Source organism: Mauremys mutica, chromosome 2 (genome assembly GCF_020497125.1).
Source record: "Mauremys mutica isolate MM-2020 ecotype Southern chromosome 2, ASM2049712v1, whole genome shotgun sequence".
In the NCBI taxonomy this organism is placed as follows: domain Eukaryota; kingdom Metazoa; phylum Chordata; order Testudines; family Geoemydidae; genus Mauremys; species Mauremys mutica.
The window spans coordinates 162,447,243-162,470,136 of NC_059073.1; the positions used below are offsets into that span (position 1 = coordinate 162,447,243).

A 22,894-nucleotide genomic window follows, 5' to 3' on the forward strand; every position below is an offset into this window, starting at 1 on the left:
CATAGCCCATAAAGGTATTTAAATCTTTTACATATCCGTAACTTCAATCCACAGTTTTCTGCCCTACCAGTAGGAGCACAGTGTCCATTTCAACACCATACAATGTCCTCTCAAGATACCACTACTGATTTGCCTTATAACATAGATATCTGGAAATTATGAGCTCCCAGCCCCCACAAACTGCAGTGGATAAGGGGTAGGGTTAGTGTGTTGAGGTTGGGGTCAGATTCACTGACAGGGACAGCTGTAGTGATAATTTGTCCTTCTCCTACCACTTTCCATCCAAGGATCTCAAAACCCTTTACAAACATTAATGAATTAAGCCACACAACAGCCTCTGCAGGGTGGGGTACTATAACCCATACTTAGTGGTTGATTAGCTACCACATTGATAGGCATCTTAAAAAAGTAGCTGATAGAATAGAGGGTGCATCTGTAGAATAGACGATATGTACGTACCTCTCAGTCTCCCAAGCCATCAATGTGAGAGGCTCCATTTCTAATCAATGTAAAATGGCACTCTGACCTTCCCATGCCCTTATTTCAGGCATGGTAGTGGAGAGCAGTTGAGCAGAGGAATATGTGTATTTAAGAACCTTTGCTAACTTTTGGTTTCTAAGTTTAAGGAAAAAAGGAAGAAAAGAAACATTTGCTTTACCAATATGTGTCAATTGTCAAATCATGCTTAAAATTAAGAAATCACTAAGATGAGTTGACATTTTTTTCTTTTGTATTTTTCTTCTATTCTTTCTTCCCTATTTTCTCTATTCTCTCCTTCCCCCAAACATTGACTTAATGTTGTTACTTCAGATTTTCACTGGGCCTCATATCCTAACCCAGGGATTCTGCCTATTAAAGTATAAATGATTTTAATTTATATACCACAGTAAAGCAATATAAAACTGGGATATGTACTCTGTGCACTGTTATTCTGCCACCATAGATAGATTAATCATGCTAACTGCTCCATGCAGAATTTCCATTGTGACTAATTAAGAAATGTATGATCGCTATAACATGGCCGTTAAGGGTTTTATCATTCTTAGGAGGATTGGTTTTAGAACACACTATTACTGTAATGGGATTTGCTTTTATCAGCTAACTCATTTTCATCAATTCACAGTGATTTTAAAATCAATTTTTATTAAGGAATTTGATCATGAGACTTGCATTTTGATTTTTTTTATCTTCAGATACACATTTTTATGTATATTTCTGAACAGCAGAAGAATTGCTTTGTCTCTTATCATGACATTGCACTGGATGGGTGCAGTAGCATTCAAAATAATTAGTCTCTCAGACCACAATATGGGGCCAAATTCAAACCTGGGGAAAGCCAGTGCAACTTCATTGACTTTAGCAGTGTTGCACCTGCTTATACCAGATTCGGAATTTGACACACTCAGTTCATAAACTAGTAGTAGTGTGCTATATAATGTCCAAGCACAAATGAAGAAGAAAAGGATAGATATAAAGTACAAATAAGAAAATACTGACAGCTTCACAGACATCGATACATCAGATGCAAACTGATGTTTGTTTGGAAAGCAACACAGCTACACCCAGTCTCCTGCCAGAATCTTGACTTTATTGGACTACAGTTCCAAAGCAAAGTGTAGCAGAAAAGCTAGGTCTTTATGGGCCCTATCCACTCTCCACTGAAATCAATATATCTCTAAGCCTATGGCGGTTCTCCCACTAATAATAACATTTTTATGGCTTCATTATGGTCTATTTTGAACTGTCTTTAGTCAGGCTTTCAACAGACATTTTCCTATCTCATTTTAAAGAGTGCAAAAAAAGAAAAAAAACCTAAAATAATACTTAGCATTTATAGTGCTTTTCATTTTCAAAGCACTTTACAAATATTAATACATTAATCACAAAAATAAATTCATAAGATTCCCAAAATTTAACCTGCAAAAAATAACCTGCTGAGCCTGCAGTGATTAAACTGCAGAATCACTTCCCTGCGCAAAAACCTTTTACCCTGGGCTAATAGGAAGTTGCAAAGGAAGATAATGATGCAACTTGAAAGAAAGGAAGAAATGTGTTGGCCAGCCAGGAAAGAGCTAAGTAATTGCATGTACATACACACTACACCTCTACCCCGATATAACGCTGTCCTTGGGAGCCAAAAAATCTTACCACATTATAGGTGAAACCGCGTTATATCGAACTTACTTTGATCCACCGGAGTGCTCAATCCTGCGCCCCTGGAGTGCTGCTTTACTGCGTTATATCCGAATTCATGTTATATAGGGGTAGAGGTGTATTTACGTAAATAAAAAGGTTAGCTAACAACTCCTTCCCTTAAGTTTTTCAATCATGTTTGTAAGGAGAATGGAAAATATATATTTAAACTGACTGGGTAAAGGAAAAAGGAGTTCCCATTCCCTCATTATTAGGGGAACTATATTTAAGGAACCCTGTAAAACCACACACAATTAAACCTCAATAAGGTCTAGTTTAAATAAATTCTAGATCAGTTGACTCCCTTGGTGTTGGTTCTTCCTTTTTCAAGTGTCGTTCTCTAGCTAACATCGTAGCAAAGGAATGGCAGGACCTCATCACAGACATTTACCAACGCTGAGATACTAAAAGTAAAATCTACAGCTGGGTGTCTGTCTCTGTGCCTTGGCTCCCATTTCCTGGAGCTGCCTTGATATAGTCATTTCACTATATTGCCTACGCTATAAATGCAAACATAGCAGAGTAAATGAAACAGCAAATCTTAATTGTCAGTTTATGTTTTTTATCTCTATTTTGGTGATAGCTATAAAATGGATATTATTTGCATATCATTTGTTTCATACTGCTGCATTAAACTGCCTGGGCTTAATCGTATGCAAAATATATTTACACATGACTCCACATTTGAGCAATGAGACACAGCAGTGTGTGCATTCATAGGTCATTAATTCATGGTACATATGCATTATGAGGTATCATTGCAAAGGTCTTCAGCTAGGAAAAACTCTTTCAGTAGGAGGGTGGTGAAGCACTCGAATGGGTTACCTAGGGAGGTGGTGGAATCTCCTTCCTTAGAGGTTTTTAAGGTCAGGTTTGACAAAGCCCTGGCTGGGATGATTTAGTTGGGGATTGGTCCTGCTTTGAGCAGGGGGTTGGACTAGATGACCTCTTGAGGTCCCTTCCAACCCTGATATTCTATGATTCTACCAACCACTGGCCCAGGAAAGCACCCCCTTTTGTAGCTTATACTGCTGTTAGTTTATATGAAAGGATGATGAAAGACAGCATCATCAGGGATACGTTCAAATTATGGCATGATTTTGTTCAAAATGGCAGAAAAGGGTGCAACTATATTGAATACTCCTATGAAATCAATATATTTCCATGGTTAAGAGTTCCTCATAGCTGTGAAGGAGAACACCTTTGAGTTTGCTTTTCAGCTCCCCATTTCCTTCTAGTTATAGCACTTCTTGTTGAATGGACAAAGTTCACATGCCTACTGAGACCAGCTGTGTTGCCACAAGCTACCAGCACTGGTTATGCTACCTGCTCTTGCTCTGAGAAAGACTGGAACTCCTCATGGACCAACAGTCATCAGACCATGACAGCTAGGTTATCCTGCTCCTGTAGGAGTTAGCATATTTACCATTCCCCCAACCACTGTGGGGCGAAAAGATCATCTCCATTCCCAGATAGCCCACCCTGAAGGCTCTTTGGACTGCTACTGTCAGCCACTAACCAATAAGTGGCCTAAATGTTGCAATCCTGTTATGGGAGAGGAAAAGACAGTGTGAACCCACAGTATAAAGAGAGGGACAAATGCCTGTTGGGATTAAAAATGGATGATGTAGATTCCTAGAATGGACGTCAGATATACAAAGCGAGAGAACACTGCAGTACAAGAGTAACAGATTTTAGGAAAACAAATGTTGAAGAAATTTCAAATCTAGGGTCTGCAGTCCTTACTTAGGCAAAACTCTCCTTGACTTCAGTACTGGACTATGGACTATCGCAGTACACATGCTAACAGACAGGTGGATGTGGAGGGACTGGACAGACATGAATGAGGTAAGAAGGGGATTTCAGGTCAACTGAGAGATAGGCTGAACATAAATCAAGTAAGTGTGAGGAGCGAATAGGAGACAGGTTATAGGGAAGTCCATGCAGACATCAGGTAAACAGGAGAGTGCAAGGGAACATGAAAACTCATTAGCTCAGAAGCAAGAGGGAGAGAGAGAGAGAGAGTTGGAGGACAGACATCAGTCAGTTAATGGAGATGGCCAAGGGAGAAACATCACAGGGTGGGTTGGGAGAAGGGTGAATGATTGGCTAGAGGCAGGCAGGAAACTTGAATAGGAGGACTTTGGTTGGGAGCAGGGAAGCTGTAGAAGGCAGGTGGTGGGGGAGATATGCAACAGAGTAAGCAGAAAATGTAGAGGATTATGGACCCTATGAGGAAGCAATTTGCTCAAAGTCTTTGTTTACATAGATACCCAAATGTGCCTCTTAATGGTTGGGGTGCAACCATTAACATATTTTTTGCTCATCTGTCTTTGACCCCTTCTACGAGGTCCCATCATATCACTTGCTATTAAGCCCTGCCCCTTTGTTAGGGTTGTTCCCTTTGTAGTTCTTAATGCTGCCCCCATGCCACATCTCCCTTCAGTACAATACACCTGTATAACTAGTGTCTTTAACCTTTTTTTAGAAAAATTAAAAGCCTGTAGGTTAGCTACTCTGTTATACCCTCAACTCCATGACAAACAAATCCCAGTTGATATTCCTGGCACAGATATGAACTTTTCACCCACTTGAATCACTCTGAAAGCTTGAGACACATTTTCCTAAAACTAGCAAAGATGTCTGTTTGTACTCCTTATGTGGCTCTACTGACTGCACTACATACGACTGCATTTATTATTGATCAAAAGGTACAAATCAATGAATGGTACATAATGTACAATGGTATCAGTGAAAGCATTGTTCCTTCTTTCCTATGGACCATGCTGAATACCATTCTCATATCTTGAAACCTTTTCTGATTGCCATCAGAAGTGCTGGAAAAGCATCTTTAAAGGCAAGTGATCCTGCTCATCTAACTTCTGAGGGAAGAAGAGAAACCCAGACCTCTCCCTGGCCCTTTATTGATTCTCATAAATTTCTGACACATTAAAGATGGTGCTTCTGTTTTTTAAGTGCAAAAAGCTTGTGTCTGTCTTTCTGTCTTCCCATTAACCTCCCTAGTTAAAAAAGTTTCAAATAAGCTTCAGATAAACATACAGCAGGGCTATATTCTGCAGTACTCTTGGCTCAAAACAACTGCAAAGCCATTTTAATTGGCAGGTTCAGCTAGAATGAAGCAGCCAGGGTACATCATTGATTCTGACCCACAAACTTTGGGGAACTCACTCAAACCAAACTGAGTGACTGATCTTCTGAAGTTCGCCCATCACTCAGTTTGAATGAATTCACTTAAACAATCTCTCTGGGAAAGTATTAAACTGTGCTCATTTCTTTGACAGGGACAACTGTAATGCTGTATTTTGCTAATGTTGTATAGAGAAGTGACTTTAATTTGCATGTGCTCTAAGATGCTAGAGATCAAACAAATATTTGTGCACAAAATACTTATAGTATATGCCAGGACAATATATTATGTGAATTAGAAATAGTTTTATAGTCAGCTACATTGCTTTTAACGAGAGGTTAGAGACATATTAGTAATGTTTTTACATTTTCTTATAATATCTTTACTGGGCTCGGTGCAGGTTTCCAATTAACAAAATGAAAATCAGTCAGGATGCTGCCTAGACACAAACCATCTACACTACCCTTTATTATAACTCAGAGATCAAAACCATTGTTAAATTGGCATTAAGTTTGAAAGGGCATGTTCATAGTTTAACCTTATAATATAATATAGTTATCAACTATTAAAAGCCATTAACAGTTAACTATTAAAATTCACTTGTGAATACGTCCCCCTCTTGATTACTGCAGCCTTTTCCATTCTTCCTTTGAGAAATACATTCTTGCCCCCTTAAGTCCATTCATTAATCTATATGGATTACTACATTTTGCATTCTTCCTTTAAGGTCTGCTCTGCCAAACTGTCTCACCTATAAATTCAGTTTTCCCTTAGAAACTTTTGCTGCTTTCTTCCATAGTGCCCTCTTTGCACGTGAAAATGTCCTTAAAAAAAATTTGCAAAGCCACTATATTATCCTCTCTTAAATCACACGAGACTCACCTCTGCTGTTTTGCCTACAAAATATTAACTAAGCATTTTGTGGAATGAGTCTGCTGTTTGCTACACTAAACATAATTATTTCCCTGTTTCCTTTTCTTCCCTGATCAGTTTGTTGCATCTAACTGTTTTCTCTCATCATATGCTGAGATTGTTAACTCTTTGGATTAGGGTCTGTTTTTACATGTGTCTACAGTATCTAGCACAGTGAGGGCCTGAGTGGCTCCACTATAATGATACAAAGAATAAATAAAAATAATATCCAGAAACGGAAATTAAATATAATGATCTACTTACCAAATGTTTTCTGTGGTAATTCTGTCACAACTAATCTATAATGGAAAAACTGTGAGGGTAAAAATTATAGTTTACTAGACCATCCGTTTATTACACTGACATTTGAGATCAAAAGTTACTTCTTTGAATTAAATAGATTGTCTTAGCATATTTCCTAAATTGTTATTCAAAATAATAATAAGAGCTCTCCCAACAGTATTCTTCCCAGGCAGGCTGTGAAATATTGCTGTGGAATGATCTTACCGGCAGGATAATGAGAAATACATACATATATCCCCAATGTAGGACCGAGAGATAGAAGCAGCCTAGAGGGCAAAATTCACATATTTCTAATACCAGAATATATACTGGCTCCAGGGTAGGATTTTCTTTTAGCATCGCAATAATATACCGAAGCAGCTTTGCCACCAATATTATTATCTCCCTGCAGGACAAGGATCCCCGCATGGCTTTCAGAGACATAATGCTAATATATTGCTTCCATCAGGGCAAGATCTACCTCCTGGACAGGATTCTTAGTTTTCTAATGTCTTAGCCTTATACCAAGAGTAGAATCGATATCTATTTGAGGACTCTGATGTTTTCAGTGAGTTAATTTTGCCCTCCTTGTTGTCCCAAAGCAGGAATCCCACCACTGACATTTGATACCAATACCACTGTGGCAGGGTCATTTTTCAGATATGGGTCTTCCATGCCTCACAAACAAGTAGCTCTGGACCAAATTAAGGTCAGTGGAGTTATAACAGCAGAGAAATTGTCTCTAGGAAGCTGTGGGGCAATATTTCGAGAGGTGGAAACTAGTTTGTGATCATTTTCTTCTTATTAAATCTACTAGAGGAATAGATTTTCTATGCTGTATTATTTTACTCTGAAGGCAAGTTCCGTCTCAAGATAATTATAAATTAGTGTCGCCTTCGGGGGGGGAATCCTGATTTAGCGAAGCCAGAAGAAGGCTAAAGCATTAGAGAGACCTCGTCTTGGAAAGTACTGTAAATCCTAATCTGGAATGTAGCGGTCTTTTTGTAACTGTTTACTAGAAAATACAGCAAGTTCTTTTATTGCAGAGACAGGACTGCATTGTACAAATGCTAGACTGAATCTAACTTAGACATAAAATGAAATCACTTTGGTGATGGGAAATCTTACCTTTGAAGAGTAACTTCATAATTTGTAGTGTCCTAGAAGAAGCTGCTTTGCTGCAATTCTACCCCAAAGTTACATCTATTTAATTTCTCCCTCTCTTCCTTTATGAATAAAGCTTGGCAAATAAAGGAGATTTTTGTTGTTGTCATGCTGACTGTTATATTTAATCAAATTATGTAAATCCTCTTAAAATGTATCGAATCAGTTGTGGGTCTTACAACGTTTAATGTCAGAAAAAAATCAATTTATTTGTAGATCAAAGTGGCTCTGTACAAACCCTGCTGGAATTAACAATGCTATTTATTTGTAGTATCTTTCTCACACAAATTATCATATCCTCGTTGCCCTCTTCTTCTCTCCTTGCTTATGCTTAGTGAGACTTCCCCAGAGTTTGATATTGTATCTGCCACAAGCCCAATTCCCCAGTCTTTCTGCTGATAGTGCTAGATAAAACACTGCTGACACCTGAAGTCAGGTGTTTCATGATACATTTCTAGCTGCTTTCAGGAGAGACTCACAATATTGGAAGAAAAAAAAAGTCAGTGCAAATGTTCCACAATTAAAATTAAAAAGTCAAGAACTGCAAAATTTAAGGATCAAAATTTGCTGTCATTTATGACAATGTAAACCTGGAGTAACATCATAAGCATCAATGGCATTATCTGAGATTTGTGCCAGTGTAAATAGAAGCAGAATTAAGTATATATCCAATGATAAAGAGTCTGATTCTCCTCTCAGTCACATCACTGTAAATCAGCAGCAGCATAACTGAAGTTATTGGAGGTACACTGGTGTAAAACTGGTGTAACTGAAGGAGAATTCAGTCTATAAACCATATTAACATATTAATTAACTAGAAAAACAGAAATAGAAAACACTATATGTGTTCAATGAAATCCAGTTACTGTGGCAATAAGGAGCTTCACTTTTGCATAATATAATTTACTTCCTTTTTTACTGTGAAGTGTTAATATTGCAGTAATGTTGTTACCATTTTGTTTGTAAAGCACTTTAGAAGCCGTAGAGATACAAATGCAATATAAATGTAAGTTCGTTATTGTTGATGAGAGCTGTTCCCTGACCCATTTTGCATCTCAGAGACATGTAATGGATTATTGCCTCTTCATTACAGTTTTTCCACAACCAGCTCATGTGATCTAAATTAATTAATTTGGATTAATTCACACTAGTAATTTTTATACATAGGTATATTTGTTCTTCTCCAGTATATTCATTTAAAATAGCAATAAATTATTGGAACAATAAAAATGTAGGAAACGTGTTACAGTACACCTCTACCCTGATATAACGCTGTCCTCGGGAGCCAAAAAATCTTACCAGGTTATAGGTGAAACCGCATTATATTGAACTTGCTTTGATCCACCAGAGTGCACAGCCCCATTATATCCAAATTCGTGTTATATCGGGTCTTGTTATATCGGGGTAGAGGTGGATGACTTGTAACAGCCATGCTTGTTAACATTAGGACCTCTCAAACGAGGACTTCAATAATTTTCTGTTTTATGAAATCTGGACTGCTGTTCTTCCGACGTGTGTTGCGGGTTCAAAATAACGTTACTTTACAAAATGAATCAATTCTTTGATATTTTAAACCAGGTTTGGCCTGTCCACCTAGCATGTAAAAATTATTTTATTCATACAGCTGACTGAAATAGCCTTATTCAAAAAGTGAAATGAAACAGAGCCAAATTCTACATTAAGATACATGCAATTCCCATTGAAGCTGATGGAAACTGCAAACACATATTCAAGGGCTGAATTTGATCTGTGGTATCATTGTGATATGAATCCATGCAAACTCAAGAGTTGAACCTGAATTAAATATTTCCCAAATTATGCACAGTTATACTGAAATGAACTCTCTCAGCCAGTCAGAAGGCAGAGAGGCTGCACCACATTTGACATGTAACTCTATACTGTTCCCCACTCCCACATCCCAGTTCTGTAATTTTCCGCTCCCTGATCATTTCTGTATGTGCAGAATACACGTACCAGAACCGCTAACTAGTGAACTGGACATTGTTCTGAATCCAGTCTCATATCTGGAATGTTCATGATTAATTATTAGTCATAGTATCAACTTGATTGTATTTATATTCATTTTCTGCTGCACTCGTAACCATGGTACCATTCTGATATGCAGGCATCCAGCGAAACCTATATATACATACATTTATGCTTTCTTGTGGTGCAGTGATCCTTGTATTCCTGGCCAATTCCGTAGAAAAACTTGCTCAGGGGCAGTCACTGGATATTTTCATACTCAGAATTAAGGACTGCGGTCACTAGCTGCCAAAGAGCGGGCAGCTTTAACATACAGTGCCACAAAAGAGCTGAAATCCCTGATCTGAAAGAAAGGGGTGCATAAATACCCCCCTCTAGTTTAGGTTGAGCAGTTGCTATAGGTAAAAAAAAGGAGCTTTGGCATGTCCTGGATGATTGGTTCAGGGAAAGGAAGAGAGAACCTCTAACTAATCTAATTCATCTTTTTATGTGATTCTATGATCCTGATCAATGGTAGTATTAGAGGAGTGAAGACTGAAACAAATGGCATAAACAAACAGCCTTTTGCAAATCTACTTTGACAGGCAAGCATGATCTACCATATTCTATGACTGTAGTATTCAAGTGACTATAACAGATATGCAACCATTAATTGGCTTGTGTTAAAAGGCATAAATGAATGTAATAAATGTTTTTGTTATTGAAACACTTATTACTGGCTAGAACTACATATTAATATTTGCACACCACATTCTATATGGCTATTCTTTGGCAGATACTATTATAGGTATGTATGAGGAAAAGAATTGCACAGAATTCATATGACCCACTTATGTACTGCATCTGACATTTAAATGAAATTGCTGAAAAATCTAATAATGTGGATTACAATGATGAAATATTAGCTGCACAGAAACAAAAACATTTGAAGTCAAATGTTAAATTCCAAATTGCAACACACTGATAATAAAACAATTGCACACATTTTAGTGTGTTATGCTTCCATTACAAGGAACTTTGTTGCTTGATCAAAAGTAAAGGAGTTTCTGGATCTGACATTGTCACAAAATTAATTTGGTATACTTTGATTTTACTGTGACAGTACATGGATTTTGGTGTGTACTGTATTATTAATGCATTGTTCCAAATGATTGGATAGATTTTCGCCATTGCAGATAGCATTGTAAAAAAATAACAATTTATAATGGAAAATCTGACATAAGGACACTCAAAGGGCCAGTCTTCTGCTTCTTTTGACTTTCAGATTCAGACACCAAGAGTTCTGTTTGTAACTTCAGGAGTAAGCTTTTTAATAAGCACTTACTATATGCCATCTTATCAGGGCTTGTAATGTCTGATTGAGAAGATTTCTGATTACATTTCAGGCCAGAAAGTAATATGGATTACTTCCAGTTACTTGTCCTGACAATCGTGTCATTCCCATTTTGAGAGTGAGTGATGTTGTTGAGCTGATTATTTCACCCAAGATCCTGATCCAGTGCCACTGAAGTTGATGGGAATGTGTTCACTGACTTCACTGAGAGCTGGATGCGGGCCCTAGTCTCTTCACTGTTCAGCTTGTCTTCATCTTAGAAGAGCGGCTATATTAAACTTTCACACATACTGGTAATCCCTCCAGAACAAGGCTAAGGCACTTTGATGTGGCAGTGTGGGGGAGTTCTGCTACCTGTGCTGTACTTGTCCAGTAGTTACATGGAAAATTTCCTTCTCCAGGACTTCTGGCGTGGTATCTTTCCCATGCACTACATTTGTGCAAGCAAATTTTTAAAGATTTCTATATGTATTTAAATATGAAAAAAATTATAATGGAAAATCACAATGACTATGTCCTCCTTGTGTCTAACATACAAAGTCCTCTACAAAAATGAACTGCTCAGTTTGATAGAAAATGTAAGTTATAAATATTAAGTAAGATAATCATAGAATATCAGGGCTGGAAGGGACCTCAGGAGGTCATATAGTCCAATCCCCTGCTCAGAGCAGGACTAATCCCCAGACAGATTTTTGCCCCAGATCCCTAAATGGCCCCCTCAAGGATTGAACTCACAACACTAGGTTTAACAGGCTCAAACCACTGAGCTGTCCCTCCCCCTGGTAAAACATATGGAGATATACCTTTGCTAGGTATCAGACTGCAACACAGTGCAGAGAAACCTCTCCTCTGAATCACTAATATTCACACAACTCAAATGACAGAAATAACAATCGCTTTTTAAAGCATATTATAAAGTACAATAACATAATTACACCTAGTTAATGTATAGTGAAGCCTGCGCTCGAGAGAAGATCAACTACTCATTCACAAAGAACTCCAATTTGGATGGCTTCACTACCTTGTACTATCCCTATTAACTGCTACACAGTGATGATTTTATTAGTAGAGATGCATCATCCCAGCTAGCTTGCCTTGGGCTCACTTAAATGGTGTTGCTCTCATGGGGTAAGGAAGATATGGACTAGCCAACTTCTGCTGGGCTCTCAAATCTTTGGTTTACACTTTCACACGTACTTAGCTTTTCTGTACCTGTCTCCTTTTCACAAAGACAAGATATAACTCACACCCTGAAGCTCTCACTGATATTACCAGGGACTATTAGTAGAGGTCCTAATGGGCAAAATGCTGCTTAAACAAATGTTTGTATAAATATGGCTAATGATAGGATAATACTGACAGCAAATTATAGACCTGAAACTATGAAAATGGCACTAACACTGCCTTGTGTGTTTTCCCTGTATCTCCCCCATCAGTCTTCCTTTAAATTTCCTCAACATTCTCCCTTCATTTTCTTTCCAAAAAGGCAAGTATGCCATGCGGGATCTGGTCCACCGACTTCCAGGAGGTAACAACAGCAACAGCTCAGCAAGCAAGGCCATGTCGGATGACACCGTTACTGCCATTTGCTGCACTCTGCATGAAGTTATCACTAAAAACATGGAGAATGCCAAGGCCTTACGGGATGCAGGAGGCATTGAGAAGCTGGTTGGCATTTCCAAGAGTAAAGGAGACAAGTATGTTTTGCAAATCACCTCGCACCTTTTGTAACATCTTTAATAGGTGTAATTAGTACTAAATGGGTTTGTCTTGTCTGGTGAAATTGTTAGCTTCATTATTAAGTTTAATCATAAATCACCTTGTGTTAGTAACCGTGTCAGATGTTGGAAGGAAGACAGGAAACAAGTAACCCAGTATCAAAGTCCCTGCCAGGGCTCATTTTTTGGCCTGCTTTCACTGGCAACATGCCGCATAGTGAATAATAATTATTTATAAAAATGACTGGCATGAATCATTTTATCAACGTCAGGTGGTAGTCTGAGACATTAGGCCCCTGTGTAGTGGGTGATGTGCCATTGGAGTAACCAGGAGGACAGTGTGAAAGGATTTGTGCCTCACAAAGGTACTATTCTTCTCCTACTCCCACTTGCTTTGGGAATGCCGGAAGTAAGTAACTTCACCACTTTGCAGGCTGCAGCTTACTCCCCACCATACAACAGTTCTTCTGGCTGGCAAATGGGGATGGGGCCACAGTTCTTTCCACTCCTTCACCCGCCCTTCCCACCCCCTAGCTTGTTAAGAAGTATCAGGCCTTCTGTCTGCTACATCAAATGGCACCAATACATGTAGGAGAAGACTCACACATAACTATGACGCTATTAGCAATAGCTATGAATGCATTTTTTTTTCAGAGTCAGTGCACACTGTTGGCAAAGAGATCATTGGTTCCTCTCCTTTTGCTGGGAGTGGTTGCGTAGAATAGCTTGGTTACAAACAATATACATCAAACTTCCAGAAGTATGACTGCTTTGCCTGCTATGGGACCATGTCAGTTTGAAAAATGGAAGATTTCACTCTAATGCCTAGATCCTTCTATCAGAAGGGGGATGTGTTATCAGCACAGAGGCAGCTGCAACCTCAGGGCTCTAACGTGGCTCCTCACAGCCAATCTTCAGCCTGAAAGAGGAATCTACGCACTACACCTGGTACAGGAGCAGTGTGCAGGGCTAGGCAATTAATGCATTGCTGACACAATTCAATCTTATTCCCTTTTCTTGTATTATTGTTCTCTCTCCTTTCATGCTTCTCACCCAGTACACTCTCATTATTATAACTCTGTCAGGAATTGATAAGAGTAGCAACATTACTAATTGTGGTGATTCCAGTTGTGGGAACTGCTCTTGGACTGCTGACTTACCTTAGTAATAAAGCATATTAAAATTTTTATTATAAATAAATAACATATCAAACTAAATGAATTCTTGTTACTACATCAAATTTACTGCTGGCATAGGCAGGTGCATTTCCATTTTTCTTCAGTAGAATGTGCCCACTCACACCAGTGGGGAATGTGACTCCGAGTTTATCCTTGTATATTAATAAAACTTAAGAAAATCTACAAAAACTGTGTATTTGTCCACCTGTATACGACTCCAGTCGAGATCATTATTACCTAGTGACATTGGGGCTGGAGTTTTCAAAGGAGCCTAAGAGAATTAGCCACCCAACTCCCATTGATTTCAATAGGATTTGGGTCTCCAGTTCTGTTAAGGTCTTGAAAATGTCAATCTTACAGCATACAGGGAGTCAAATATAACCCCTAACTGCAAATCCAGGGAACCTTATCTTTTGAAAGCCATGTATTTCTAATAGTCTAGGACACGTCGGCTAATATGTGTTTTCAGAATGTCCAAATAATAAATGTAGTGCCCTCCTTTATAAAGTGTTTTTAGACCTACTGATGAAAAGCACTATATAAAAGCTAGATATGATTATTTTTATTGATTTTGTAGTTGTAGAACAAGAAAATCTATCAACCCATGATACCAGCTCCTCACCTAAAATAGGAGTTTATACTCACCTGTCAGAAACATGAGACTTTTATACCATTCTTTCTATCTTTTTCATTTCTTTCATAGAGGTTCCATTATTTTAAATAATAATTGTAGGAAGAATATCTTGCCAACCTGTTACTTAAATTAGTGAAGTTGCACAGTTTAACATAATGCAACATTGTGTTAAATTGTAAAACATGAAATCTGTTAACAAGGCCAACTGTTACTAGCCTCAGAAGAACCATTTATTGTTGCTTCTAGTATAATCACTGTCATATTAAAAAATCAATATGCACTGTGTCTGCTTCCAGCAGAAGTCACCAAAGCTTTAAGCCAGTGGAACAAAAACTTTGTTTCATGAGAAGGCAAGTCAAAAACTCTTTAACCTTAAAAGTTATTATAATAGAATTTATAGAGACAAGGTAGATGAGGTAATATATTGTATTGGACCAACTTCTGCTGGTGAGAGAGACAAGCTTTTGAACTTACACAGAGCTTTTCTTCAGGTCTGGAGACAGTAGTTGGTCCAATAAAAGATATCTCATCCACCTTGTCTCTTTAATATCCTGGGACCAACACAACTACAACAACACTACCTACAATAGGATTTATAGAGATTTTAATGTATAGATTTCAATTTGTCATCTGTTACACTATTGTATTCCCATCCATCCAGATGCTCTTCAAAGACCTGGAACCCACAAAATTGCATTATACTGGACTGATGAGGAAATTTTGCCATAGTTAGTGTATTTCAATACAAAACAATATTAATGCCTCTTACATTGTGTGCAGCATGTGTGCCTCCAAATATGGAGGCAGAGTGCACCTGGCTCCTTTGTGGGTCCACAACTGAAGTAGAGGACATGAAGGTCCTTCCCTTTCCCTCTCATCCCATGCTTCCTGCATAGGGGTAGGACACAATCACAGTAGTGCAAGGACTATCTGCTCTAGTGTCTGTAAAGAGCCCACGGCTCTAGCCCTCTCTCCTCTACAGTTGTGTAGCAGAACTGGCATCCATGGGATCAGATTGGCCAAATGCAGTGGATCTCACTGTTCTTGGCCTCCCCTTAGTATTAACAGCATGACTGGCACTGTTACCACATTGGTCATTCCCTACTCCCAGTACTCCACTAGCAGCTAAAGATGGGTAAATAATGAAAACAATGATGCTTGAAAGTGTTCATCAAGTTCTTATCAACTCATGAACTAGTCACTCAGTTCTATTTGCAGGATGAACAATAGAGATGGACAGAATCAACAAATAATTTACTAGGAAAATATTGTGGAAAACAACTGACTAAATTATGCAATTAACATTATCTTACCAGCTCTGCTGGCAATGCAATTGTGACCCTTCTCATGTGCTTCGCAAAGTGAATAGCGGCAGTTGCCACTACCCACACTGGAACCAGATGAGTAATACATGCCACTAGCACCAGTACCACCTGCTTCTTTTTCACCACCAGTTGTTCCCTTTTCACAGGGAAACACCAAGCACAAGTGTGACTGTTCTCCAACTTCTTCATGCAGGCTCTAATCCCTTGTAATTTTGTCTTGGGGCTCTGCTGTTTTATGTTTGCTGAGGGGATGAGGTTAGTCACGTAATGTGCACTTTCTGCATAGTCACATATTTATCCTACGTTGTCCTCCCTGGCCCTTCTCTTTGGGTTTAAGACATCTGCTCCCCCTTATACTGCCTAAACAGAAGAGAACATTTGGCTCTAATGCTCTGAAATAATTATTCAGATCTCCTGGGGAAAGACTCCAGAAGGAGGAGTACATGTGAAGTTAATTATGTCTTTTTATATAGGTTTAGAGTGTGATCATTAATAGGTTACTGTTATCAGTGTTTCAGAACATAAGTCCAAATTTGGGTCCCAGATGACTTTTATTTAGTCACAAAGCACTGATTATTTCTGTGTATTTATGATCTATTATATTTCTGTGTCCTGCTCCCAACCCCCTCCCATCTTAAAACAGTGCTCATCACCTAGCTAGTTCCTCTATTTCCTCTGACCATCTGGTAGAAGGCATTGATGCAGTGAGTACTTACTCATCTGTTCCCTGGAGTACTTAAAGTCTACCAGCTCAGGAGAAAGAAACCAAAGCCCTGTACTCTTGTCCTTCATGCCACTGCACACAGGACTGCAGCCAAGCAGGACTGGCTTTAGGCCAATTCCCCCGATTCTCCTGATTCGGGCCCCATACCTAAGAGGGCCCCGCACCGTAAGGAAGAGTGCCTAACTTTTTAATTTTTACTCACCCAGCGTTTGTCCGGGTCTCCGGTAGCATTTCAGTGGCGGGTCCTTCACTCGCTCCCGGTCTTTGGCGGCATTTTGGCTGTGGGTCTTTCCATGCCGCGGAAGACCCAGAGTGAGTGAAGGACCTGCCACCGAAGACCCGGACCGCCATCAGGTATTCAAATCGGGCCCTGCAGTTCCTAAAGCCGGCCCTACAGCCAAGCCACCTCTCCAGAAACAATTTCTCCAATTTTTGCCCTCTGCAGCTTTCTCTCTCTCTACCTTCCCCACTACCCACCCTATCAGTTAGCCAGTTCAGCAGTTACTCTCCATCTTGACAGAATTCTCTTGTTCTCATGTTCCTAGTGAGAACCCTTGCTTCTCATTCATCATACAGCGCAAGTGTGTATTGGTTTTGTTCCTCTTCCAACACTTAGTAATATGGACATGAAGAGTGTGTTTGTCAGTGAATAAAATGTTAGTATCCAAACTACTTGAATGTAAAGCTCTTAGAATATACTTATAGAACTGGTGAATAGCAGAACTCCACTTGAGAGTTTCAATCCTTTGTAATTGACTCACAAATCAGCATTAATTGAGCCTGGAATTTGATTTAACAGTCTCTCTCTCTCTCTCTTTTTTTTTTTTAATGTAATAGGCACTCACCAAAAGTGGTGAAAGCAGCATCTCAGGTCCTAAATAGCATGTGGCAGTACAGAGACCTGAGAAGTCTCTACAAGAAGGTAAGATTTTCTTCAGATTTTAGATCTTCTGTAGTTACCCACTTTGGGGGCTTAAGGAACATGAGACCAAATACTTTATTTGATCTGTTAATGGGCCCCTCTGAATCCCAACTGCTCAAAGTTTAGGAGGTTCAGATCTGGTGTTTTTGCATGTTCCCGTGTCTAATTTTAACTCCTTAAATAGAAATGGTCCATAAAGCATGTATTTTTTTTGGTTATTGTTTGGGGGAGGGTTTTTTTTTCTTAAATGAATTTTAGTTCTTATGAAAAGTGCTGGAGTTGACAGTCCTGGAGAGTGAAGTCCTCTGTTCACAGAACCAGTACAGCATGGTCAGCGGTGGTGCAAGCTGCCTCTCCTCAGCCTTTCCTATCAGTGCATCTCAATCCTATCCTGGAGAGACAACCATAGGGGTGAGTGTGAGATTCCCAGCTCATTCAATTCCTGGCCTCTCCGCTGAGACCACCAATGCCAGTTCCTTCAGTGGTGATGCTTTTATGATATGGACATTGGTACCCCTGGAACTGGATAGAGACCTGTTTATTTCACATCCATCAAATCGACAGCTTTCATGCACTAGCAACACAAGCTTGATTCAGAGGCAGTCTAGAGGTGAAAGGTAGTGGCTCCCATTATCATTCTCATAAGGCTGCCAGCCTCCTCTTTTGTGTAAATTATAGTGCTATTACTACGAACAACATGTTTAAAATTAACTATTTTAAAATGAACTTCTGACATGTATAAATGATAGGTGATGGTATAACAAGCTTCTATCACAGAATACTTGTAAATGGACACACATTGAAGTGTGCGAGTAAATGTGTGTGTATGTGTGTACACATATCTATCAATGGCAGTCTCAGACCACTTCCTAGTACTCACAATTTCACATCACAAAAATTACCTCCACAGTTGCCTCTAATTGGCACCTTTCTTTGTAGTCTAAGCAAAAAGACCAGGCATTTAATTTCATTCCCAGTCGAGGGTGAGGCATATTAATGGTGGAGGGTGAGGATGCTCACAGTGCCATTGCCGGTGCTGTATGTATTGTATAGCTGAAAAGAGTCGAGTAATGTGAACTCTGTGCCTCAATCTGCTCACATTGAGTCTGAGGTTTGAAATTTTATTATTTTGCACACCTGAGCTCCTGTCTGAGAAAGTTTGGCAAACAGGCCTTGTTTGAGAGGTGGAGTGAACAGCAGCGAGGATAGGGTCCCGCTGAGAAGACAGCAATCTGGGATGTGGGGATGAACTGATTCTCTGCATGGTTTGGAGAGATGCCCCTTTGGGGGTAAAGTTTGTTGTGCTTACAGGGGCTGGCTAGTTTCTTAACCTTTGCACTGTTTTGCAGGATTCATTTTGTTAATCCCTTCATGAGCTAATTCTGGCAGGGTAAAATGGAGGTCAGTCTCTCAGACAGTTAATCTTATACCTTTCCCAAGCACTAAGCTAATTGAACAAAATAATTATTTAGTCTTCTTATGTCTCTACAACCTGCTACCAAACATTGTATAATAATTTAGTACAGAAAATGTCATTTCTTTTAACCAAATGCTTCTAAAAAATAACTAAAAATGTTACTGTACATAAATAGACAGGTATGTATTTTTTAATGTTTATAAAGTTAGTACACAATATAAGGAATGATTTTTATGTAGAATGAATCAAGAAAAACACTTTCCAAAAGGAGCTACTTCCTTTGTTTCCTTCACATTAGTACAGTGAATACTTAGCTGTTTCCTAGGATTGATGCCTGTGGCATTTTCTTTTTTTCACAATGTTTTAAAAAAAAGTTATATAAAACAAGAGAGTTCCTAAGATCTCAGTTACATAAGCAATAATATTTGTCATGCAATATGGGTTTAAATAGTCAAGATAATTATTTTCTCCCACTAAAGTTTCTGTATTGGCAATAATGAATGAATACAGCTTCTGCTGGCTGTGCGATATGGTCAGCACTTTGTGCTTTCACACACTGGCAGGGATTTTTACCACACTGCAGCTAAATCCAATTGTGCAGGTGTCTGAAATTCATTAGTATGCCCTAAAAATATCTATCTCATTATTCCCAAGTAATCACTAGCATATAAGAGAGGCTGGAATAGAAGCATGATTCTGTTTTATGACTTGGGTCAGTTACAAGCCTAACATTAACTTTAAGGAAATGCAGCAGTATTTGTCCTGCTGCTTGAGGGACAGTATGTCCAAAGTTTGATATAGTTTTACAGCAGCATATGTTGACACTATACTAAACAGGGAAAAGAACACTATGAATAGAAGTATTATCATTTGCATTACTGAAGTAACCAGAATATTGATTTGTCACTGTTGTTGGTATAAAAGTAGCCAATACATTTGGCCCATAGATTTGTTCATGTCGGGGGAAAAACATGAAAGCTTATTACGTTTTTGTAATTCTGCTTAGCACTATGGGCTTTATTCACTATCTCTGGCAGAACCCAAACTGAAAGTGCCCAGTGACAGAAAGTCCAGTCAGAGGTGGGGAGCATAATGTTACAAGCTGCCTATAACTTCCACTCTGTTGCGGGGCCAGGAGCCAGCCAGTGCTACCCAAGAAGTGCATAGGGCTGACTCAGGAAAGTGCACAGCAAGGGCATGCAGGAGATGTACTGATCCAGTGTCTCTCTCTCAGGCAGCCTCTGCCAGTGAAGCCTCTAGACTCCTGGCTGTAAATTGAAGCTCTTTCCAGCTAATGGAAGCCTGATATTGTCACTTGCCCTTTGCAGCGGTCAGGGGCGGCTCTAGTAATTTCGCCACCCCAAGCACGGCGGCACGCTGCTGGGGGCGCTCTGGCTGTCGCCGGTCCCGCGGCTCCAGTGGACCTCCTGCAGACGTGCCTGCAGAGGGTCCGCTGGTCCCGCGGCTCCGGTGGAGCATCTGCAGGCATGCCTGTGGGAGGTCCACTGGAGCCACGGGACCAGTGGACCCTCCGCAGGCACGCCTGTGGGAGGTCCACCGGAGCCGCGGACCAGAGGACCCTCCACAGGCACACCTGCGGGAGGTCCACCGGAGCCGCCTGCCGCCCTCCCGGCAACAGGCAGAGCGCCCCCCGCAGCATGCCGCCCCAAGCACGCGCTTGGCACGCTGGGGTCTGGAGCCGGCCCTGGCGGCAGTGCATGCCTCCTCTGTAGCACAACTGTTCTAACATATGTGGGGGGATGTAGACTGCAGCCTCCAACAGGGCTGAAGCAAGCACTTTGGTTTTAACCAAGGCTATAGTGCTAATAGGTACACAGTGAAACTGGGTTAAGCAACCTCTCAAGGGACTGGCAAAAATCAGTTTCAGAAAATGAGGGGTCTTCTAATAAAAGTACAGCAGAATTGTACTCTGTATGTTTGAGGTGTTCTCTTAAGATAGGAGGATGCCTGAAAAGGGTGGCTGTTTGCACAAGTTTCACTTCATCTCTCATTGACTGAAAAACATTTCCTGTCTTTAGAAGCCAAAAACAATTTCTCAATTATTGTTTGAAAAACCACACTGATTAAATCAACACAGACAAAGGCACTTCATTCAGGCTATAAGGCATTTTACTGAGAACAGAAGTAAAAACATTGCAGGAGAAGGAAGGGGTGGGACAAAGAGAATTATTTAGGGGGTAAAATAAGTCACAACAGAGACAGGAGGAAAGAGCACTTCTCAGTGAGAGAAGGCAAGGACGTCCATACATACACAGACCCAGACTGCAACCTGTTCATGTCATTTTTGGGGGCTTTGCAGAAAAGGTAATTTAGCCCATGGGCTGTGTATCCCCAATGAGTGTAATGGAGCTCAGACAGCTAGCACCTCATTTGTATGAGCTCTCCTTCACATGAGCTTCTTCACAAAGGCCTGATTCAGTGCACATTGACATCAATGGAAAATATGTGTTGAGTTTAATGGGCCCTTGGATCAGGCCTCAAGGCAGAATTTTTTCTTTCTGGCCTTTACTGTGGATTTGGCCAGTCTGTAGCAGAGCTGGCATCTGAGGACTCTTTGGGGACATTCAATGTCTGGAAAGCTGGGGATGTCTTTTGCTGGATCAGGCCCATAATACTAACATATTAGTGCTAATATAGGAAGAGCTTCACCTTGCTTGGAATTGTCTGGATTTTCTTCTCAAATAGCCTTTGGTTGTTTAAACAGAACGTTAAGATAGCAAACCTGGTTGGCTCAGAGGGAGGGTAGAGAGAAATTGAGCCTCTCAGTTCAGGATGGGAGAAGGTTCACTGTTGACCTGGGCTAGATTTCAAACTTGTCACTACCTGGCAGTGGTTTGATTTTCTGTGGGAAGTTAATTGGTGGTCTCAGGCTATAAAACCCACTACTGTCACTGTTTGGCATCTCTGTGGATGGGGTACTGTGTTGTGGAAAATAAAACCAGGTGTTCACATATTATACTAGCTTGTGCAGGGCACTAGCAGAGCTCTGTAACAGTTTGTGCTCTACACTGACTGATTCTAACCCCTGTGCTGGCTTCTCCACTCAACAGCAGCTGTATGGTAACTTTAAAGGGACACACCAGAATGGTTAGCAGGCTTATCAGGACAGCCCAGAATGGGACGAGTACGAAGAGTCAATTTCAAGTCAGAGTTCAGACACATGGCTGGGATGCACTGTTGCCTCCCCTGATGCACTTATAGGACTTCACTTTCCAGGGCAGTTAATCCAGCACTATATTAACAAAGCCTGACAAGAACATTTTATCCAAAATTCTCTCCAGCTGTTACAATTCAAAAAAGAGGAAGCCATCAAAACCAAGATGAAATGATGATCTTATTCTTGGGGTGAAAGGGTTGCCTTCCTCAATGCCCTGTGTGAGAGTTCTATTCTCCCTAACATCAACAGGCAACTGCCACTGTTCTACGAAAAGCTATTACCAGGCTGTTTTGCTCCAGTTGCCTGATTCTCAGCTTCTCCTGTTGTCTCTGAATTTGATAGTTCCTTAGAAAACAGGATGCAGAGCAAGCCATCGACTGTCATCACAACAAGGGAAAGGGGGAGTGATGCAGAAAGATTAAAAATTGTGCTCTCTTTCCTAAATAACTTTCTGTAGGGCTCCAGTTTCTACCAGAAAGATTAATTCTCTTCTGGTCCTGCCACCCATAACACTTTCATTTCCTCCTTGGGAAAACCACCTGAAAAAGAACTTGCACCAAGACAGGGTGCCATGGCAAAGTTCCAAGGAAACAAAGTCTAAGTAACCCAGCAGAGTGACTGACTCAGATAGAATCCCAGACTGAAAAGTATACTTAAAGATGAGGCCAGCACTAGTTAATCCCATAAAAAAGATGTTTTCAGGGATCACATTTTAATTAACTAAAGATTAATTAAATTCTCACTGTAGTTGACCATCAGTGGAGAAAACATTTCTCAAAA

At 40.0% G+C, this 22,894-nt stretch overlaps 1 protein-coding gene across 4 annotated transcripts in view; it reads left to right on the plus strand.

Moving 5' to 3' along the window:
* The window catches only part of CTNND2 (catenin delta 2), a 1,196,137-nt gene that overhangs the window by 1,123,283 nt on the left and 49,960 nt on the right, over positions 1–22,894 (plus strand). For all 4 annotated transcript variants that reach the window (XM_045005428.1, XM_045005429.1, XM_045005430.1 and 1 more), the window contains 2 exons: positions 12,505–12,715; positions 17,435–17,519. In XM_045005428.1, the coding sequence (XP_044861363.1) occupies positions 12,505–12,715; positions 17,435–17,519 (296 nt within the window). The remainder of the gene's footprint in view (positions 1–12,504; positions 12,716–17,434; positions 17,520–22,894) is intronic.